At 38.5% G+C, this 21,297-nt stretch overlaps 1 protein-coding gene across 1 annotated transcript; it reads left to right on the forward strand.

The window, feature by feature from the left end:
• The first annotated feature begins 834 nt into the window (after nt 1-834).
• On the forward strand, nt 835-19,804 carry nmbr (neuromedin B receptor). Its single transcript, XM_007245498.3, has 3 exons — nt 835-1,315; nt 10,615-10,960; nt 18,716-19,804. The coding sequence occupies exons 1-3, from the start codon at nt 915-917 to the stop codon at nt 19,097-19,099; spliced, it is 1,131 nt and encodes a 376-aa protein (XP_007245560.1). The 5' UTR covers nt 835-914; the 3' UTR covers nt 19,100-19,804.
• Nucleotides 19,805-21,297: the final 1,493 nt, after the last annotated feature.

The raw sequence follows: 21,297 nt of genomic DNA on the forward strand, positions 1-21,297 counted from the left end.
ATTACAGGTCCAATATTTAATTAATTATTTTATAATAATTAATAATTATCTTTCATAGAATCTTTAATTCCTTTTTTGTAAATGATTGGTGCAAGTCTGTACAAAAATGACACCGTATCTGCTGGCCATGCACGTGTTGAAACCTCATTGGAGAGAAGTGAGAAGATCAAGGTCCTTTTTATGCACAGATAGGCTTCCCAAGTGGTTCCTGACATGAGGAAATTTAGAAGAAGAAACTTTCATCAGTAAAAAAGCCTGTAGTTCACGTGTGTTTTTTTCAGACTTGCATATATTTTGCATTTGCAAAAAAAAAGTAAAATCATTGAAAATATTTTTTGTTGCACTTTTTTCTTGCTGAAACCTATTGACAAGTTCTCTAACCTGCCAGAACCTGTTCCACTATTATTATGAGACACAATTGAGTAGGGTGTAGGACCAGTGTAGAGAAAGAGCGTAGAGTAAAAATGTGCACACTGTGGAGATCTCCAAGCTACAATTCCATAACCACTGTTTGTTTGCAATGAGCTTATGTTTATTTGCTCCAGAGAGATTTGTTCTTTTGGTAATACTTCTCTACATTGCCTAGACAATTTGTGTGCGTGCATTTGCACATCTGTGTCAACATTAGGCGCAAACGAAAGTAGCTACATTACGGTACATACCCTCAGTATTGTGTGAGGAGTCATGAAACTTTATGTGGTGTGGAATCAATATGTTTTATTTTTTTTCGCTCTATAACTCCCACCCTCATCCTCCTCCACCCTCCTCCTCCTCCACCACCACCCCCACCAGGCAGTCCGCGCGAGTTGCACATCGTTTATTTCAGCACCAGCGCTGCGCGGACAGCGCCACTCTTCTCCAACCTTCTCCCAGAGGAGCGTCCAGTCCCGCGGCTCGCGGCTCACCCCCGAACAATGGATGATACTTTAAACGCGTCTTTTTCCAACGGCACTCCCGACTACAGCAACTTCACCGACGAGGGGGTCTCTGATGGAAGGGAGACCATCCATTTCATCATCCGCTACGTGATTCCCTCCGTCTACATACTTATCATAACAGTTGGCTTACTGGGAAACATCACGCTGGTTAAGATCTTCATCACCACCAGCGCCATGCGCAGCGTGCCCAACATCTTCATCTCCAGCCTGGCTGTGGGAGACCTCCTCCTGCTGGTCACCTGCGTGCCGGTGGACGCCTTCAGGTACTTCTTTGAGGAGTGGATTTTCGGCACCGTAGCCTGCAAGCTCATCCCTGTCATTCAGCTCACTTCAGTCGGAGTCTCCGTCTTCACCCTTACCGCGCTCAGCGCAGACAGGTAGGACCCACACACTCACCTCCACAAGTCTTCTTACACTCCTCTCAACTTCTAACCAGCTGCTCCTCTCAATCCTCCAAACACAGCTGAGAAACGCTGAGTGCTTCTCTAAGCTCTGTTTTACCCTCATAAATCTAACAGTTCTTTCTGTCTTATTCATTCAGTATTGTGTAGTTTATTTAAAACGGCTGGCTGGAAATGTGCCACTTAGATATTTATTATTTATTTTTTTTAATGTGTGTCAAGGGTTCTTAGTAAAACCAGTGGCTCTATAGATAAAACCTCACCTATATGCTTAAATAATGCATTGACTGCTTTAATGGTTCTTAAAAAAATGGAGCTACACTATATAGCACAAGAAGGTTTACAAAACTGTCAAAATATAAAGCAATTTCTTTTTTTGTATCATTACATTAATTAAGCTGGACTGGTGGATATTAGGAACTCAAAATGAAGCATTTTTTTTGCAGATGCTGCGTACAGAAAGATCCAGAGTGTTCTATTGATAGTATCTCTCTACATTAAATAGATGATCTGTGTGAGTGCATTTGCAGGTCCATGTCAGCAATGGGTGCAAATAAAGTATTTAAAATAGATCTACACTATACAGCTCAAGAATGGATCCAAAACTGTCAATAGACACAATTTCAGTTTTAACTTAATTGATTGTAGCTGTAAATCACTTATTCTGAAATGATTATTCTCTACATATATAACTCCACCAACTGCAGACTTACAGTCTTTTGACTGATTTTTTTATATATTACTTCACAGTAGAGAAGAGCCAAGGCTGCCAATTATTCAGTAGCTTTGAAATCTTCCATCCTCAACCACGCTTCTAGAACAGGCTTGAGTAATGGGTCATAATCATCTGAAGGTTACAGTATATGCCAACACTCACTTACAGTTTTTCTCAGTGGCTATGATGCATTTCTCAAATCAGAATTATTATTTGCACCACAGTGTGGGCATTTCTCAAAACCGTTTTTTACAAACAGCACCATATAATGGATGAGCAGCTAATGCCTGTAAGCATGTTTTTATGTCAGTGAACATGCCAGAGTCATCAGAACGCAAAGTTCTTTAGTCATCGATTACGAACAAGACAAATGTCAAAATGATTAATCATGCGTTTGTCTTTCAGTTTACTCCATGCTAATGTTTTTATATCCAACTGAGAATTATTTAAGAATTCTGCACTTTTTCCTGTGAATCATAAAGCAGTTTCAGCAGTACAAAATTACACACTACTGTTTATAAGAGCCTGACTGCTGAATGATTTTACTGTTTTTACAGTAATTTATTGACAGATAATGTTGCAGTACCACAAAACAAACAGACAAAACCGCTCAGTACATTGTGTTAAAGCCAGCAGGTTAAAGCCAGCTTCATCCAGTTATATGCTTTACTTCATTCCAGTTCTATTATGTTACATTCCAGAATATACAATGTGACTTTGAAGCATTTCTCACATCAGAATTGAATTTCTCAAAACCAGTTGTTCAGTTTGCATCTCGTCATTTGTGCTCATCACAGAAGCCATTTCTCATTTATTTTACACAAAAAGCAATTTTTTGGACAACTGTCTGCTGTTTTACAAACTATCAATTGCTTCTGTCATGCAGATCACAATATATTATAAATTTGTCTGCTAAACTAGCTTACCCTCCAGAACAGCTAATCATTAGTTCACTGCGTATGTCCTTACATTTACATTTTATACATTCCTAACTAAAGTGCTCCTATGCTCAGTGGAGCTGGAAAATGGACAATGGATGTAGAAACAAGCAGGTGGTCATAATATTATGATTGATCGTTCTATAATGATATACAGTACATTAAGTAATCTGTCAATTGCTGTGATTTTAGAAATAAACATCTGATATGTAACATAACATAATCGTGTTCAGAATAAAAATGAATGTAAAAGTCATGTTGTGAATTCTGAAATGTAACATAATGAAACTGCAATATAGCAAAACTGAATGAAGCTGGCTTTAACCTGATGAAACACAATGTACTGTCTTGACTGTCTGTTCTGTGGTAAAACGACATGATCTGCCAATAAATTACTATATAAACTGTAAAATCATAAAAGTGATTTCTGTCCAATTTCTTGTAGTCAGGTTCTCATAAACAGTAGTGTGTAATTTTGTACAGCTGAAACTGATCTATGATTCACAAGAAAAAGTGCAGAATATTTAAATAATTCTTACTCAGACGTCAAAACTTTATTTTGTAAAGCCCTTTAGAGTAAACTAAAAGACGATAACATGACTAAGCATTTTGACTGCCTAGTTCATAATCAATGACTAAATAACTTTTCATTCTGATGACTCTGACAACTTCAGTGATATAAATATCTACCTTTAGGGCATGGATAAAGGATTTAGAGTGCAGTATGAGCATTTGCTGCTCATCCATTATATAGTGCTGTTTGTACAAACTGTTTTGAGAAATGCTAACACTGTGGTGCAAATATTAATCCTGATTTGAGAAATGCATCAAAGCAACTGAGAAAAACTGTAAATTCATTGTTATTCTGGACAAGATAGAGTTATGTTACAAATCAGATGTTCATTTCTAAAATCACAGCAATTGTCAGATCACACATCACTGTATTGTATATCATTATACACTTATCAAGCATAACATTATGACTTATTATGGTTGTTTCTACATCCATTATCCAATTTTCAGCTTCACTGAGCATAGGAGCACTTTGGTCACCAATTCAGGAGATATTTACCAGAAACAAATCTAATAGAAATGTATAAAATCTGCTTTACAGACTCTGACAACTAGTTTAACTATTTTGAATGTAAGGACATACGCAGTGTTCTGCAGTATCTGGTTCAGCAGAATAATATATACTATATTGTGATCTGCATGAGAGAAGCAATTGATAATTTGGGAAACAGCAGACAGTGGTATAAAATAATTAGCTGTTTGTATAAATTAAATGAGAAATATCTTCTGTGATGTGCACAAGTCACTAGATGATGTGCAGATTGAACAGCTGGTTTTGAGAAATTCAATTCTGATGTGAGAAATGCTCTGACAGAGGAAAACTGTAATACCATAATATCAGTAAACTCCTTCAATTAGGACACGTCTGATACCATAGGTTATGGTACTGTATTGTGTGTAACTGTTGCAGTTACTTCAGCTTTTGAAGTAGGTTCTTGTAAAATAAACAGTTTTTTTTGGTGCTATCAGTCCATCCACTCTCAATATGAATTCTTAGATACGTGACTAAAATACAATCTACTAGCTCTTCTTTATTTTAGCCTTTTTGGTCAAAACACCAGAAAAAGATCTTTAGTTTCGATTATAATGAACTCAATACACACAATGATCTTCTTTTGTAGAAAGTAATACTTCTATTCATAAAAATCTAGTTTTCAGACATTTTATGACTCTACATTTTCAAAATCTGATTGAAAACGTTTTATGTTTTTCTAAAAATCCACAGGAGTCCTGTAATTGCTGGGGGGTGTTGATTGGAGTTTGAATTATAGTTGCTTCACAAAATAATATTATACATTAATTGTATATACAGAGCCAAATGCTTCTAAAATGCAAAAAAAAAAAAAGAAATCAAAATACTATTTTTATTAGATAAGAAAATTAATGCAATTTGTTACATCTTAGTGACTGAACTTTGATTTGGTGGAATTAAAACTTAAATAGGAATTATAAATTGTGTCATATTTTACAAAGCATGAAATATTATAACTCACTTGTTCAACTCTATTATAAATAACGGCTTATTCAGAAATGATGCTCTTTCAGCAGCAGGAATGTTTGCTTGCCTACTAAAAGCACATGGCCATTTTTATGCATTGAGTCAGTTGCTTTCAGTGGACGTTCATTAGTACTAATGAATGGAATGAGTCTATAGGGGAACTTATTCATTCCATGTTTTGCAGACATCAGTAATGTTTCACAGGTCATTAGGAAGGGGTTCTTTGCAATCACCTCATTATTTAGATTTTAGGATACCCATTCTGTGATAAATAATATGATTAAAATGTGCTTTGGGTCGGTAATTGACCAAATGTGTCCTGAGCTGAACAGACACCCTGGGTCTGTGGGGAAGGTCTGGTCATATTAAAGGAAAGGATTACATCAGGCTCCGTGGACCTTCTCCAACATTCATAGTTCACAAAATATGAATTTTATTTCTTATAGGATTGTTCTCGAAGGATTTTAGATAATCCTCTAGTCGGCTCAGCATGACTGTTCTCTAACCTGATCACTTGGAGATGACTGTGTGCTTCTACGTCTTAAGCCAGCAGACAATTAGCCTCTGCAGTGAAGACAAGCATTTTCTGCATGGTTAGACATGTTCCCATGATTTCTTCCCTCCGCATCCGGACGTGCTCATCACTCAGGAGGTGGGGGCTCTAGCTAAAAGGTAATGACCTTTCCTAATCTCTCTACTCTACTCCCCACAGCAGCCTGCCTGGTTGTTGTCTGAGGCTGCTCTCTTCGCTAACAGTTCATTTCTTTCATGATGACTCTGTGGCCGCCTTTGGGCAACAGTGCCTCTCAACTATTGATTCAAGGTCCATGTTATCAGCATTTTGCATCAGAACTGGTCATTAGAAGAAAGCACAATTATCAAAAAGTAAACTTATTAGAATGAAGTAAGTGGTTATTAAGGTATCTAATGCATAAATGTGCACGCTTTACTACTAGACAAAACTGTAATGCTGGGACCAGACGTAATGCTTTTTGTGAAACTCTTTCCAGACCATTAGCTCATTTCATTTGACCTTAATCTCATGATATTTAAACACCCCATTAAATTTTTATACAAAAAAATTACCTGTAAAGAACGCTGTATGTCTAGCAATATCTAGATTCCTTACATACTAAGTTCTGCTATACATTACTATGGAGATTTTAAAGCAGCTACAGAATGAAAGGAAACTATGAAAGGAGTGGGATATAAAGCTATAAAACTGAGCTCTCTAGAGTGATAGAGATTCACTCAATATTGGGATAAGTTAGAGTGGCATTTGTGTTTTACTCATTCAACTAATCACCCAAAACCTGAAAGTGATATGGCTGTTTTTGTGGCTTAATTAAATTAGATCTTAACCTCAAATATTCCAAAATCAAGTGTAAATATTCTTCTTAATAACACTCAATTGTAGAATAAACACTTTGGCTGCAAACCTTTAAAAAACAATACAACTAAACTAAACTAAACCTGTGTGCTTTTTCTTTAAATAAATGTTATCCTGCCATTGTGTTGTTAATATTATGCAGTGTCCTTTTCGCCCCTGGCAACAATGCCAATAAAGTACCAGCAGAAGGACCGTTTCTCCAAGGGTCAAACATATGGGTCCAAAAAGGGCAGCAGCTGCTCACACATGTATGAAGCAAGCCATCAGAGTATATGTCTGTGAGCTGAGCTGCAGCATGATGGAAAATGAGCTATTTGTATGCTGGCTCTGGTGATGCTTTTAAAGCTTTTGAAAGACCTTATTACCACTTTACCCTAGTGCTGACATCCGTGCATGAAACACAATCAAACCAATTTGCATCGTCACACTGAATTCACACGTCTAGCTCAGCCTTGTTTACCTCAAGAAGTTTGTCAAGTGTTGGCAGCAGCAATCCGATGCCCCAGCTTGACTTAGGCAGCCTGGTTCATGATCGTTATGGGGCAAAGAGCAGCAGGGAGCAGCGGAGCCTGCAGCCTACACAAGGAACCTGACAAACAGTATTCACTTCACAGATGACGGCAGGAGGACAGCTGAATTCGAAAACATCACAGAGAAATCTGGCCATATTTTTATAGAACAAGTTCACCAAATTCACTTGCTTTAAATGTACTGATTTTTATATTTTGTGTAAACATTGCTGTAATTCCTAAATGGTACAGATGCAAAGATGCAAAAAATATGCTGCTGTTGCTCTATCCTGGTCCTGCCACCCATGTTCAGCTTATTTTAGAGATTTCACCTAATTTATCACACCCACTGCAGATCTCAAAGGGCTTGTTAATGAGCTGGTTAGTTGAATCAGGTGTGTTGGTAGAAGCTAAAGCAATACATTTTAAGGATAGTGGCGATTAAATAATTATTTTGGTCTGAAGAATACTTATGGTCTGACTGTGTTTCATGTATTTAAATGATGTTCATATGATGATTGAAGGAAATACATTATATCACTTTTTTCAGTATGTAATCTCAAAAATAATGGTACTCTAAACATTCTAGGAGTATTACCTTAGAACAAGGATGCTCATTCCTGGTCATGGAGATCTACAACTGTAGAGATTTCAGATGTTACAACTGATCTGAGTCTAGAATGTTCACTGAGGTTTTATGAGATTGGATGTGGGTCAGGGTTGTAGATCTCCAGATAGATAGATAGATAGATAGATAGATAGATAGATAGATAGATAGATAGATAGATAGATAGATAGATAGATAGATAGATAGATAGATAGATAGATAGATAGATAGATAGATAGATAGATAGATAGATAGATAGATAGATAGATAGATAGATAGATAGATAGACAGACATAATGTGTTGCTTTTTGAGATCTTTTAGCTGTTTCATGTTGTCAGACAGGTTCTATTTAAGTGATTTTTCTTGATTCTACATGTCTGGCAGTAATCAGGTCTGGTCGTGGTTAGTGAAATTTACCTCAGCTTTGTTGTGCAAACACTTTTTTTTGTTCGGATATTTGTTTGGATATTTTTCTTCCTTAATAAATCCTCATTTAAAAAGTGCCTTTTATATTAACTCAATGTTATCTTTGTATGATATTAAAGTTTGTTTGCTAATCTGAAAAATGTAACTATGACAAAAATGAAAAAAAAAAAAAAAAAAGAAATCTGTTATGGGGCAAATACTTTTTCACACCACAGTGGGTGGATGGATGGATGGATGGATAGAGAGGCAACAACTGGAATGCTTGCGTTCAGGGGTGTGTGGGAGGTGGGTTATTGAGAATTGATGTAAAGCAATTAGTGGTGTATGGAAATGGGTCATTCTTTGTGAGGAAAAAAGAAAGTTAAATTTTTTCTTCTGAACTACAGCAATAAAGTACAGCAATTTCCCTCATGAATTTCCTCTTCGGTTTCACATGAGAGACTTTCTTTACCACCTGAGTGGAATATCTGAAAAAGGTCAACAGTAGGAAGATGCATGTATTTTCCCATTGAGGAGGAAAAGAACACGATTTAGTTAAATCATTTATAAAGCTCGGCCACGCAGGACTGCAGACGCTGCACTTCCCATCTGTGTTGCTTTCTTTCTCTCTCTTGCTCTCTCACACCTAGCTCTCCACTGTGATTTAATTTACTCAGTTAAAAGAAAAAAGAATCAAGAGATATAAGTAAATAAACTACCCAGAGATTTCCCTAATAAAAGTGTAAACCGTCCAGCTGCATGTGTTTTCTCATAGTCATTCAAGTTGTATGCTGTGTTTGCATTTGTTCAAATCAAGTTCACAGATGAAACAGACTAAAAAAAAACACTTTAAATAATGTATCATATTTATCCTCATGATAAGAAATTTTTCTCCATACCTCGTGTATCTTGTCTACTTGTGTCTTGTCCGTTGCTCTGACTTCAGCTGATTCTTGTTTATTCTTAGGGTATAGCTGTCTGATTGCATAGTTTTGTTGTCTAATGCAGTGATTAGGATCAAGGGAGGAGGGCGCAGCACAGTTTGCTGGTTTTGCAGCACTGACATGGTAAATAAGCTGCTAAATGATGGGTGTAGTTTAGCAGCTTTAACTTTGCAGCTTTAATTCCACCTATAGATCCCGTGAATGCATATACATACATGCACACCATTTCTATTACCATTGCACATTTTTATTAGAGGTAAAACAGATAAGTAACTCTTTAAAACTTTTTATAAGGGAGGATGTTCATAAATAAAAGTATACAGCACATTTTGTATCTTTTCATGATTAAGTGCCTGAGGAAGAAATGCACAGAATGACACTTTTACACCAATTAGAACTTTTATTTAAGGCCAAACTAAATTTAAATTCATTATGAAAAATAATTTTGTCTATAGTACTGTGTAATCAGTATGTATTGTAGGTCTAGGAACTACAGGTATTTTAGCAATCTTCGGGTAAGATGTCAACTGTGCATGACATCTTGCACATCTTTAAACAAGCAATAGGCATGTACTAATTCTTTTAATTAATCATATGTGTATTTTGGGAGTAATGTGAAATAAACCAATCAGAGAGTCACTTTCCATTCCCTTTAGAGCTAGGGGCACTCTGATTGCCTGTGACCATTTACTGCCAAGATAGCAATGAACGCCTGAAGATTAACATCTGCCTAGGTCCATTTCAGTCGGTGGAACAATTGTTTTCCATTGCCAAGATAGCAACATGCCAGAAATTTCCCTGAACACGCCTCATTTCCAGACCACCATGCCCATCTGCGTAGATATATTCACAAGCACCATTGCTATTTTAACGGCACAGGCACAATGCAAGGAAATAGACTGTTGGCTGGGTGTAAGATAGCAATAAGCATCGTGTGTATGATATCTCCCGTAGTGTGCATTGGAACTAGTTGCAGGTATTTCATAGCTAGAATTAAATCATTTCAATATAACACTGAAAATGCAAAGTAATTATCAAGTTCAGTAAGAATTTTTTTAATGTATCATTCAACAACATTATTACCTTGTATGAATGAAGCCGGCTTTTGAAATATTATACAAGTTTGTCCTGAGAGTGGGCTGCTAGCCAGACAAGAAATCTGGGAGAGCCGGATGTTATTGCAGAAGAAAGCAAATTACATGACGATGATTAGATAATAGCTTTATTCAATAGATAGAATTACAACAGCAGCTGGATGTTTAAGTTGATTAACATTAAATGCTGGAATCATGTTGAATGGGTGGACAGGCACATAAGTATTTCCAGTAAAAATGCACTTGAAATGTTATTGAATTTTCTTTAATGTAATTGGCTTAAAATTTCATAAGCTGTAAAAATCACAAACCACCTTCATCTCAAGCATTGAAACATGTAGGGTGTTAGACTGACCTTACTCGTAAAGAGATATCCTAAATCGTTTTTAAGCTGAGCAGCTTCCAAACCTCAGAAAACTCTCAGGGATTGAGGTCAACATAGAATCAATTCCTACAAGCAGATAAGAAGCCAGGGTTGATCCTCCTCAGAAGATGAGAAAATGATAAACCAAACCAATTGCCTCCTCATCCCCCCTCACCAGGAAAAGAAGATCTGCCAATCAATATTCTAACTATCCTTCTGGTCCTCTTTCTTTCTCAGACACAAAGCCATCGTGAACCCCATGGACATCCAGACATCCAGCGCAGTGTTCTGGACCTGCCTGAAGGCCATCTCGATCTGGGTCATTTCCGTGCTGTTGGCCGTGCCTGAAGCTATCTTCTCCCAGGTGGTCCACATAACGGACAGAAATGTCACCTTCCCGGCCTGCATGCCCTACCCATTCTCCAATGAGATGCATCCCAAGATTCATTCCATCATGATCTTCCTGGTCTATTTCCTCATCCCCTTGGGCATCATCTCTGTGTACTACTACCACATCGCCAGAACGCTAATCAAAAGTGCTCACGACATGCCTGGTGAGGTCAGTGAGCACTCCAAACGCCAGGTAAGAGGCTTTTTAGGTTATTTGAACATACATATCTCTATGTGTGCTGTGAGTTGGGTTAAAAAATCTGGACTAGTGTCATAAAAAAAACATGTTGGCATGTGAATAACCTGCCAGAGGCCTAAAGAGGGGTTCTACATCAATTTAGTGGTTCTTCCAATAGCATTTCAGTTTTTATTTCTGTTCCTGATGACCTAATCTTAGAATTTTAGTTACAATTTCGAAAACAAATTAACTGTTTTCCCCAAAGTATTTTTCCAGATTTTTTCCAGATGAGTTTAAGCACTATGTTAGTTGACCCATTTCTGAATATTGATGCCAAAGATAAATTCAGGGAGCAGCTTATTCATGTTTTTTCTTATTTACTTAATATTTTAAAGTTTAATATTGATGTAACATAAATGCCACAACAATTTCATAACCTATATTTTAACAGTTTGTTCAATCAATCATATTAGAAATAAATATATGGAACTTAAAACATTTAATTAAAGTGTATTATTTGTTAAACTGGTGCACCTTTAAAAGTCACTAACCTAAATACTGTGCTGCGACACACGTCACTATGAGCTCTTTTGTGTAAAGAAGGTTATCAGCAATCACTTGTAATGTTAAGAATGTTCTTAAGTACCAGATTACAAAGTACCCCTCTTTCTCTGCAGAGCTACCTGTCCAGTTTTAGGGAACTAAAAAGCCTTCAAAAGCTTTTCTGTAATAAGTCTCAAGTGGCAGTATAATTTTACTACTTCTTAGGTACTGTATATAAAGAGTACTTATTGGAATTATAAGAGCGTCTCTGAGTCTGAAGAGTTATTGCACTTTCACTATCATTATTGTGGAACATGTCTTGCAAAAATTCCACCCTGGAATAATTTGCTTCCTGCACATCGTTGGCTGATATGCTTGACAAATGTTAGATACATTAGCACTAGAATATTTTACACTATACACAATCCCCTGACCTAAACCTGATCAGCGGAGGTGGTGATTTGAGGTGGTTTGGGATGAGCTGGAGCTTCACAGTGTGAAGGAAGAGCAGCAACTATTGTTCAGCACCTTCAGGAACTCCTTCAAGACACTGAGAAAACTATTCCAGGTGACTCTCCCTCATGAAGACACTGAGTTTAAAATACCAAGAGTGTGCAGATCTGTCCTCAAAGATAAATGTGGCGACTTAGAAGAATCTAAAATATAAAACATATTCAGGTTTATTTAACACTTTTTGTTAACATAATAATTTTACATGTGTTCCTATATAGCTTTAATGTCTTTACTTTTAAAAACACGAGATAAAGCATCAGCCTTAGTATTACGGTTACCGGGTCGAAACGAGATAGAGAAATTGAAATGTGAGAAGAATAATGACCAACGAGCTTGACGGGGGTTTAGGCGTTTAGCTGTACGGAGATATTCCAAGTTTTTATGATCTGTTAGTACGGTGAATGGATGTGCAGCACCTTCCAGCCAGTGACGCCAATCCTCTAGAGCAAGTTTGACAGCCAGTAACTCTCTATCCCCTATCCCATAGTTACGCTCAGCTGGTGACATTTTTCGTGAGAAGAAGGCTATGGGATGGAGTTTAAGTGGTGAACCGCTGTGTTGTGAGAGAACTGCTCCCACGCCAGTATCTGAAGCGTCGACCTCGACTACAAATGGTAGTTCAGGTTTGGGGTGCATGAGAATGGGGGCAGAAACGAAAGCAGTTTTTAGTTTGCGGAACGCTAAGTCAGCTTCAGGGGACCACTTTAGGACCTTGGTGGCGTTCTTAGTGAGCGCAGTGAGTGGGGCAGCTATACTGCTGAAATTACGTATAAAACGTCTATAAATCCTAAATCCTAAGAAACGTTGTAGGTCTTTGATGGACTGAGGAACGGGCCAGCTAGTTACGGCATTTTACTTTGGAGTCATCCATAAGGACTCCCTGGGAGCTAATAACATCGCCGAGAAATGCGACTCTCTGGAGATGGAAGTCGCACTTCTCGGCTTTAGCATAAAGATCGTTCTCCAGAAGTCTTTGGAGAACCGAGCGAACATGTTGCACGTGGGATTCAAGGTCGGGAGAGTAAATTAAGATGTCGTCTATAAAAAGGGTGACGAATGTGCCAATCATGTCACGGAAAACGTCGTTCATAAACGACTGAAACACTGCGGGGGCGTTAGCGAGACCATAACTCATAACTAAATATTCATAGTGGCCATTAGTGGTAGTAAATGCTGTCTTCCACTCATCCCCCTCCCTAATACGGATCAGATTGTATGCACTACGAAGATCGAGCTTGGTAAAATATGTGGCGTTACGCAGTTGTTCAAGAGCGCAAGGAATGAGGGGCAATGGGTACGCAAACTTCTTAGTAATGGCATTTAAGCCTCTGTAATCAATACAGGGTCTCAGTCCCCCGTCCTTTTTCTTAACAAAGAAAAAACCCGATCCGACTGGTGACTTGGACGGGCGAATGAAACCCTGAGCTAGAGCTTCAGAAACGTAATCCTCCATAGCCTTCTCCTCATCAAGAGTGAGGGGATAAATTCTAGCTTTGGGTAGAGAGGCACCCTCCACTAGGTCAATAGCACAGTCATAAGAGCGATGAGGTGGTAACTTAGTGGCATTAACCTTGCTAAACACTTCCAAAAAATCAGAATACTCAGGGGGAATAACAGGGGAATCAGAAACTTCAGGGCTCTCCACAGAAGTGGACTGAATGATAAGGCTGTCTAAAGCTAAACAGTTCTTGTGACAGTGAGAAGACCAAACCGTGATATCCCCATCATGCCAGGAGACGGTGGGATCGTGGGTCTTGAGCCATGGCATGCCCAGGATCACAGGGTGCTTGGTGCTGGGAAGCACGAAAAGTGGCAGTTCCTCAAAATGAAGAGCGCTGGCTTGTAGGGTGATGGGTAGCGTCTGCAGCGTGACTGGTTTGGAGCGCACAGTCTTCCCGTCCACAGCATGAATGGATAATGGACGCAGAAGTTCTCGGGTGGGTACGCCGTGCTCCTTAACCAGGTCCAGACTGATGAAGTTCCCTTCCGACCCGGAATCTATAAGCGCTGGGACAGAGAGCATACCATCAGGCAACATAACATTTACGGGCAACGAGAAACATTTGGAACAAAAAAATTGTGTTTTGCTTACCTACCACATTACGCTGGGAACGCTGTCCCAGGGCTGGAGCTTTCACAGGTCGGGTCAGGAGACCACACTTGAAATGACCGCCCTCACCACAATAGAGGCACAAACGAAGCCGGATCCGGCGCTGTCGCTCTTCTGGAGTTAGCCGGGTTTTCTGGATGTCCATGGGCTCAGGGGCAGACAGCGCAGCTTTCTCTGATGTGGGGGTGCGGGGTAGAGTCACAGGAGTGTGTAGAGTGCGAGAGCTGGTCTTGGGGCGGTGCGAGAGAAGTTGATCCAAACGAATCGAAAGTGAGATGAGTTGATCCAAAGTTAGCGAATCATCTCTGCAGGCTAACTCCCTCTGTATGTCAGGGTTGAGTCCGCATCTGAATACGTTAAGCAAAGCTGCGTTATTCCAACCACTACCAGCTGCAAGAGTGCGGAACTCCAAAGCGTAGGAAGCCACCGGCTTCTGACCTTGCTTGAGAGCCAGCAAAAGTTCTCCATTACACTGTCCATAGCGAGAATGATCAAAAACCGAGCGAAAAATAGTCAAAAAATCAGTGTACCTAGCCCCTTCCTCCCAAATAGCTGTTGCCCACTCAAGTGCCTTACCAGAAAGCCGGGAGATAATAAAACTGATTTTAGCATTATCGGTTGTGGGCGGTGAATTACTGAAAAACACGGAGCATTGTAAAAGAAAACCGCTGCATTTTTCCAGATCCCCATCAAAAATCTCCGGTTTAGAGACAGAAAAACCAGGCACAGATGAAATAGAAAGTTGTTGCTGCTGTGTAGCTTGTTGGCTGGCTAGCTCAGAAACAGCTTGGGTCACACCAGCGAGCGTTTGCTGGTGCTGACTGAGTAGCCTCCCCTGGTTGGCTAAACCAGATCTAATAGCCTCAGTATCTGCTATCTGATCTTGTACGGCCGCGTATTCTGTCATGATGAGCACAGAATTGCAGACACGTGCAAATACTGATAAAAATATATGTTTATTATAAAAATAAACAGATGTAATACGTGGTTGATACAGAAAACAGTTAATCACCAGAAACCAGAGCAATGTAGACAAAACCATACCATAAACGAGAGACAGTCCAGAGTTCATACACGAGAGATCCAATGTCAGAGGTAATCCAAGAGGCAGTAGTGATAAGATAGTCCAGGTAGTGGTGCTACCCTTGAACCTGAAGCTTCGAGGCGTGTGTTGAAAAAACGACACGCATTGGTTCGAATCACTGAGCCGATGCTTGATTCGTTCTACAAAGATCACGTGACCAATGACGTCCGAAGCTTCATTTCGGCACACAACCACGTGACTGCTTCAGGGAAAGATTCAAAAGCGGCAAATCCTGGCGCGCAGTTCGAGGGTTGTTAGCGGAGATACAGAGAGAGAGAGATAGAGAGAGAGAGAGAGAGAGAGAGAGAGAGAGAGAGAGAGAGAGATAGGATAAGATATAGATAGATAGGATAAGATATAGATAGTAGATAATAAAATATTAGAATGGAACTAGTAAGAAAAAGAGGCCGTTCTGAAGTTTGGGAACACTTTGAACTTTTGCCATCAAATAAGGTAGAAAATTATTATTTAGAAAATATAAACTTTGGAAGAAAACTATGCCTTTTAGACATATGGCATTTTATTAGTTCTGTAAGAGTGTACAATAATTTTATATATATATATATCCTCATAGTTCAATGTGTGTACTGTCATGGCATACATCCAGTAAAAGTGTTGCCTTATGACAACATATTTTGAAATAACCAACTGAACCCCAGCACTGTGGAAAAAAAAATATTCCTAAATAAAAACTAAATTACACATGTACATAACCACGTCCATTAAATATGTGCCCCCTGCCCCTTACACAAGCACCTTCACCTTTATGAGCATACATTTCTTTCATCAAATTCTTCCATATCCCCCATGCAGCATATCTACATGAGCCTTGCCTATGGAAAAATAGGCAATGGACTAGTGATACATGTTACAAACCCTGCTTGGAAAGAAGTGAATAATAGTGAATAATATAATTTTAAAATTTGGTATATTAACAGATTAATAACATGGTGAAGGGAAAAAAGCAACAATGTGAATGCAATTAGAATTACAAGTGTAGTTTCTCCAGTGTGCTCTATCAAGGTACATTCTAAGTGTATTATATATTAATTAAAAATATATTACAGTTATGTCTTTTAATATAATGCATTAAATTATCCAGACATCAAAGTATTCTTCCATTTCCTTTTTTCAGTTTTTATTTAAACCTCAAATGTCATGTAAATGCACTGGAACAGGTTTAAAAACTGTAAAAAGACAAAAAAAAACGCCCCTCGTCCTTTAAATACACAAAGCACTTTCAGGTTTTGCCCACCAGGTGCCGCTGATGTCCACTGTGTTATGAAGCTCCGAGTAATGAACCTTTTTTCGATACAATTAGGAAAAAGGCTTCAGTGCTTCAGAAAGCCTCGGTTTGCCATCACTAAGTCCAGGTAATACACAAGCAATCCAGTATCAGAGGCAAAGGCAATAATCGGCGTCGAGAAAACAAAGGCAAGGTCATACTCAAGATAAACTGAGACAAGAGATATAGAACGCTTTGTAATGAGGAGAACCTACAATACGCGGCGTGGGTGTTTGTGTGGAGTGCTCTTTTATAGTGCCAGTAATCAGTATTCAGGACTTCCTGGAGGAAGCAGGTGAGGTGTCACGTGATCAGGTGAGTGTGTGATGTCAGCGGGTGGTGCATTCTGGGTAATGTAGTTGTTGACCTGAGAACCTCCGTTAGAGCTGGGTGTGGAAGGGACAGAGGAGCTAACAGCACCAGACGTGACATTAATAAATAATTAATAAATAATAAACACTTTAAATGAGAGAATTTGTGTCCAAACTTCTAACTGGTACTGTATATCCCTGCATAGTTAATAAATTACTTAAGGAGACTTTAAATATTTAGTATTCAAAATGGCCCACAATTGGTACCTAATCATTATAGTACTAATGCAGGTCATTACGTGGGGGAGTAACTACACTAATAATAATAATCTTCACTAATAAAAAAATCCTTGGCAATACATTTCCCTAAATATTTTCTCTAGACTTAAATGTTAAGGCCTTTTGCTTAGTTAACTTGATAAAAAGAGCCATTCAGACTTGTGAAAGTGTAATGAAGAATTGCTTTGCAACATAATAGTAAGCTAGTAAGCATTTAACTTTTAGTTAAAGAGCCTCTAAGCGTATAGATACTACAACGCCTGACTGATTAACTGCACTTGTGATCAGCTGCTAACCTTAGCTTGAAGGTGCTGGTTTTGGAGCGGGGTTTTCTTTCATGGAAAGCAGCATCTCAGTTCATGGTGATTTAAAACGAGCTTGATTGTAAATTGTGCCAGTGGTGTTCAGCAGCTTCATGTTTATAGCAGGCCTGTGTCTTAGTGATACATAGGCTGTTCCTGACCGTCTGAAGCAATTTCCTCTGTGCTGAGGGTCACAGTCTGGGTCTTATTCCAGACCTTTACAAAATGGCTACACCTCCCAATGCTGTTTTTCAATGAATTATATAAACGTCTGCAGTTTTTGTGAAATTGCTACAGGAGTATTAATCTCTGATCATCTTTCTCAGATTTATATTTGCCTGTTCTACAGTGTATTAATCAATACCATGAGTGCTCTTCAACAACCCATTTGTCAGCTGTTGTTTTAGCAAGTAAGGAAAACTATATGTAACCTTATAACATCATACGTCACACTGTAGAGACGCAGCAGGGAGAGAAATATTAAATAGAGAAACTCTTTATTGTTTTAAAAAAAGGATCTACTTATTCCACATTCTTAATTTAGCTTTCATGTTACAGCTTTTTTTTCTGTTTTTACTTGGTGTTTTATACATTATTACACTTGTTTACATAATTGGGGGTTTTGAAAAGTTCATTACAGTTATGATAATGATAATGAAGGAAATAAAATATTTAAATAAATATTATTATCATTATGATACTCATTATTAGCATTATTGTTGCTGTTAAAACTGTCAGTTACAAAACATATTCAATAACCTATCAGTATTAATGCAACAGCATTTACAATAAAACTAACCTACAGGATTTTAGATCACTTCTAGTCTTTTAAGAAAGTATATGCAAACTTATTAATAACATCTGAAGTGAGCTGAGCTGCCAAGCACTATGAAAATACTTAATAAGGCAATTAAAATAATGTTTTAATTTAATTAGCTTTTTGGGAGCTACTTGTGCATGGAATTCTTATTAAATATTACTTATTTTCTGCCTAGGTGTGCAATGGCACTGCAGGACGGCACAAACTGAGCTGATTAAGGTGTACCAGATAAGATGCAAAACCATAACAAGATGCAATTCATAAAGTTGAATTGCATTTCATTAATACCTAGGGTTCATTTGACAGAAATGTACTTTTTATTTTTTTGGTAACAAGTTGATAGGCTAAAAAACACCCTACCAATTATGATGCCCACCTTTTCCTCTCAGTTCAATCAATTATTTGTAAAATGTGTCTGTTGTAACTTAAATTAAACTCCAGGAACCAGAAGAGCACTCAAATGTTGATCCAGTGTCTAATTTGGTACTTTGTCTGTTTGCTTTTTTCTCCGCCCCTTCCAAAGATGGAGACACGGAAACGGCTAGCTAAGATCGTCCTGGTGTTCGTGGGCCTGTTTGCGCTGTGCTGGTTCCCCAACCATGTGCTGTATATGTACCGGTCCTTCCACTACCGACAGATCGACACTTCACTTCTGCACCTCATTATCACGCTTCTGGCTCGCGTGCTCAGCTTCTCCAGCTCCTGTGTGAACCCCTTTGCCCTCTACCTGCTGAGTGAGAGCTTCCGCCGACACTTTAACAGCCAGCTGATGTGCCGGCGGCGTCAGTACCAGGAGCGCAGCTCCAGCTACCTCCAGAGCACCTCGGCCATCCGCATGACCTCCATCAAGAAGAGCAACCCTGCTGTAGCCAACGGCCAAGGTCTCAAACCTGCGGTTTACATCTAGTTACGGGTCCAGAGATGATTGGAAAATTGGTTGGTAATGAAGAGCATTTTGAGAGACTATATCTAGTCAAGGACTAAATAATACATCCTACTCACCAGCTTTAACAGTCTTTAAGCAGTAGACTGAAAATCTAATTTACACACTTTTCCCTTCAGTCTAAATGTAGTCCTCACATTTTCGGTGTCTGACATTTGCTTATTGAGTTGTGTTTTAGAGCTATGAGGCTATTGTAGCAAACAAGTCATGGAGATCTGTAGATACCCGCCAAGCACTCTACAGAGTGGTAATGCTTCTTGTAAAGGCAGTACACACTATTCTGGAGAGCTCAATAGCAAAAACAAATTAACCTTAAAAAACCTATATAGTTATATAGCATTGGTGCAAAGAGTAGTAACCATTAGCTTAAAAAAAGGAGAGATAGCAGACAGCAGTAGAGATAGTCAGAGAGATAGCAGAAAGTATGGACAACATTTATACTACTGAAACCACACACAACAGACTGAATTTAAGTCTTGTTAGAAATTCGGCTTTCAGGAATCAGGAGTCAGAATCAGGAATCAGGAGACAGCTTGAGAGATGACTTAAGTTTATTCTCGTGCAGACAGAAAATCTACACGGGCACAGCTTAGTTGGTCGTTGCTCCCTCTGTGTCCGCCTGACTAGTCCATGTGACTTGTCTGTCTGTTACTGTCTGTGTGAGACTCTCCAGACCATACCTGTCAAGTCTCCCGTTTTGGCCGGGAAACTACCGTATTTTACTCCTCTTTCCCGCCGTCCTCCCGCATTAGTATTTTCCCGTAAATTTCCCGTATTATACTAAATAAAATAATATATAGGCCACAGGCGACAATGCACTGACCGCTGTGTGTCTCTTAACCAATCGTGGTGCCGGTTCAAGGAGAAAGTCCCGCCTTTCAGGAGAAACAGCCAATCAGCTAGCTGGTTTTGCGGAGCGCAGTTTAGTGTGCAGGAAGCCCCGCCCCTCCCCTCGCTGTGAGTTCAGGCAGCTAGTCGGAGCAGCTGTCGTTAAAACTAATCTGGATATACGGAGATTTTTCTAAAAGAAAGGTAATTAACCATGTAAACTGTGATGAGATTGTTTCTGATAGCTGGTTAAAAAGACTCTTCTCTGAATCAAAACATAAATTAAACCCACTGTGTGTTTAATAAAATACAGCTTGTGACTCAGTTAGCTTAACTTTAGAATTAGCTAGATAGATATTCAGGGTTTGAGAAAAATCTACATATATATATATAATGCCCTGCCCTGATGTGCCTGATCAGCCAATAACTATCATTTCCAAACTCTATTAGTTCAGGGCTAGTTTTAGGGTTTGTTAGAATTTGTTTAAATTTTATATATATATATATATATATATATATATATATATATATATATATATATATATATATATATATAAGGGACTAGGGAAACGAGGGAAAAAATATACATATATTTTTTTTCCCTCGTTTGGGCTGTTGGGGCGGCGGAAAAATCCCTTATTTTTAAGTCCAAAACTTGACAGGTATGCTCCAGACTGAGACTCAACTAGACTGAGCTACTAAGACATTTTAGCAGGACTTTACATACAGGAGAAACTGCTTTGAACACAGCAGGGGAGAAAGGGTAAGGGTTTATGGAGTATGTGTGGGGTGTCATCATTGGGGGTGTCTCTATCAACTTATGTTAAACAAAGGAGAGATGTGAGAGATAAGGGTGAGGACAAAAGGTTAGGAGTGTATAGGGAAAAAGGGGGGTTAAGGAGTGAGACAGTTTAGAACCTAAGAAAACTTAATAAAAGTACAATTTGTTGTTGACAGAATCTCTCAGTCTTCACTACACATCATATCTAAAAAAAATTGTTGAAATTGTGGCTAAATTGTGTATGAATACTTTTGAACCTGGATGTAAAAAATAATATTTATATTAATATTATAAGTCTAAATTACCTTTACTATTTATTGAACACTGCCATTCTCCATCAGACTTGTGGACAAAAAACATGGCTTGGTCTTCACCTAAGGTTTTAGACAGTGCCCATTTAAAATCTGCTTGCAGATATTTTAAGCAGTAAATATAGAAAACAGAGAATATCATTAAATTATTCCTATTATTCACAATTGCTCTGCATCATGCATTAGGCTTAAAAGCATGATGCACCTTAATAGCTTAAAAGCTACATTAAGCTAAAAGTTAC

This window comes from Astyanax mexicanus, chromosome 1 (genome assembly GCF_023375975.1).
Source record: "Astyanax mexicanus isolate ESR-SI-001 chromosome 1, AstMex3_surface, whole genome shotgun sequence".
In the NCBI taxonomy this organism is placed as follows: Eukaryota; Metazoa; Chordata; class Actinopteri; order Characiformes; family Acestrorhamphidae; genus Astyanax; species Astyanax mexicanus.

What these genes read in the sequence shown, in the direction of transcription:
- nmbr (XM_007245498.3), top strand. Translation starts at nt 915, where the DNA reads ATGGATGATACTTTAAACGCGTCTTTTTCCAACGGCACTCCCGACTAC. An exon ending in ACCGCGCTCAGCGCAGACAG is followed by an intron (nt 1,316 to 10,614) that starts GTAGGACCCACA and finishes TTTCTTTCTCAG; the next exon opens with ACACAAAGCCATCGTGAACC. An exon ending in GTGAGCACTCCAAACGCCAG is followed by an intron (nt 10,961 to 18,715) that starts GTAAGAGGCTTT and finishes CCCCTTCCAAAG; the next exon opens with ATGGAGACACGGAAACGGCT.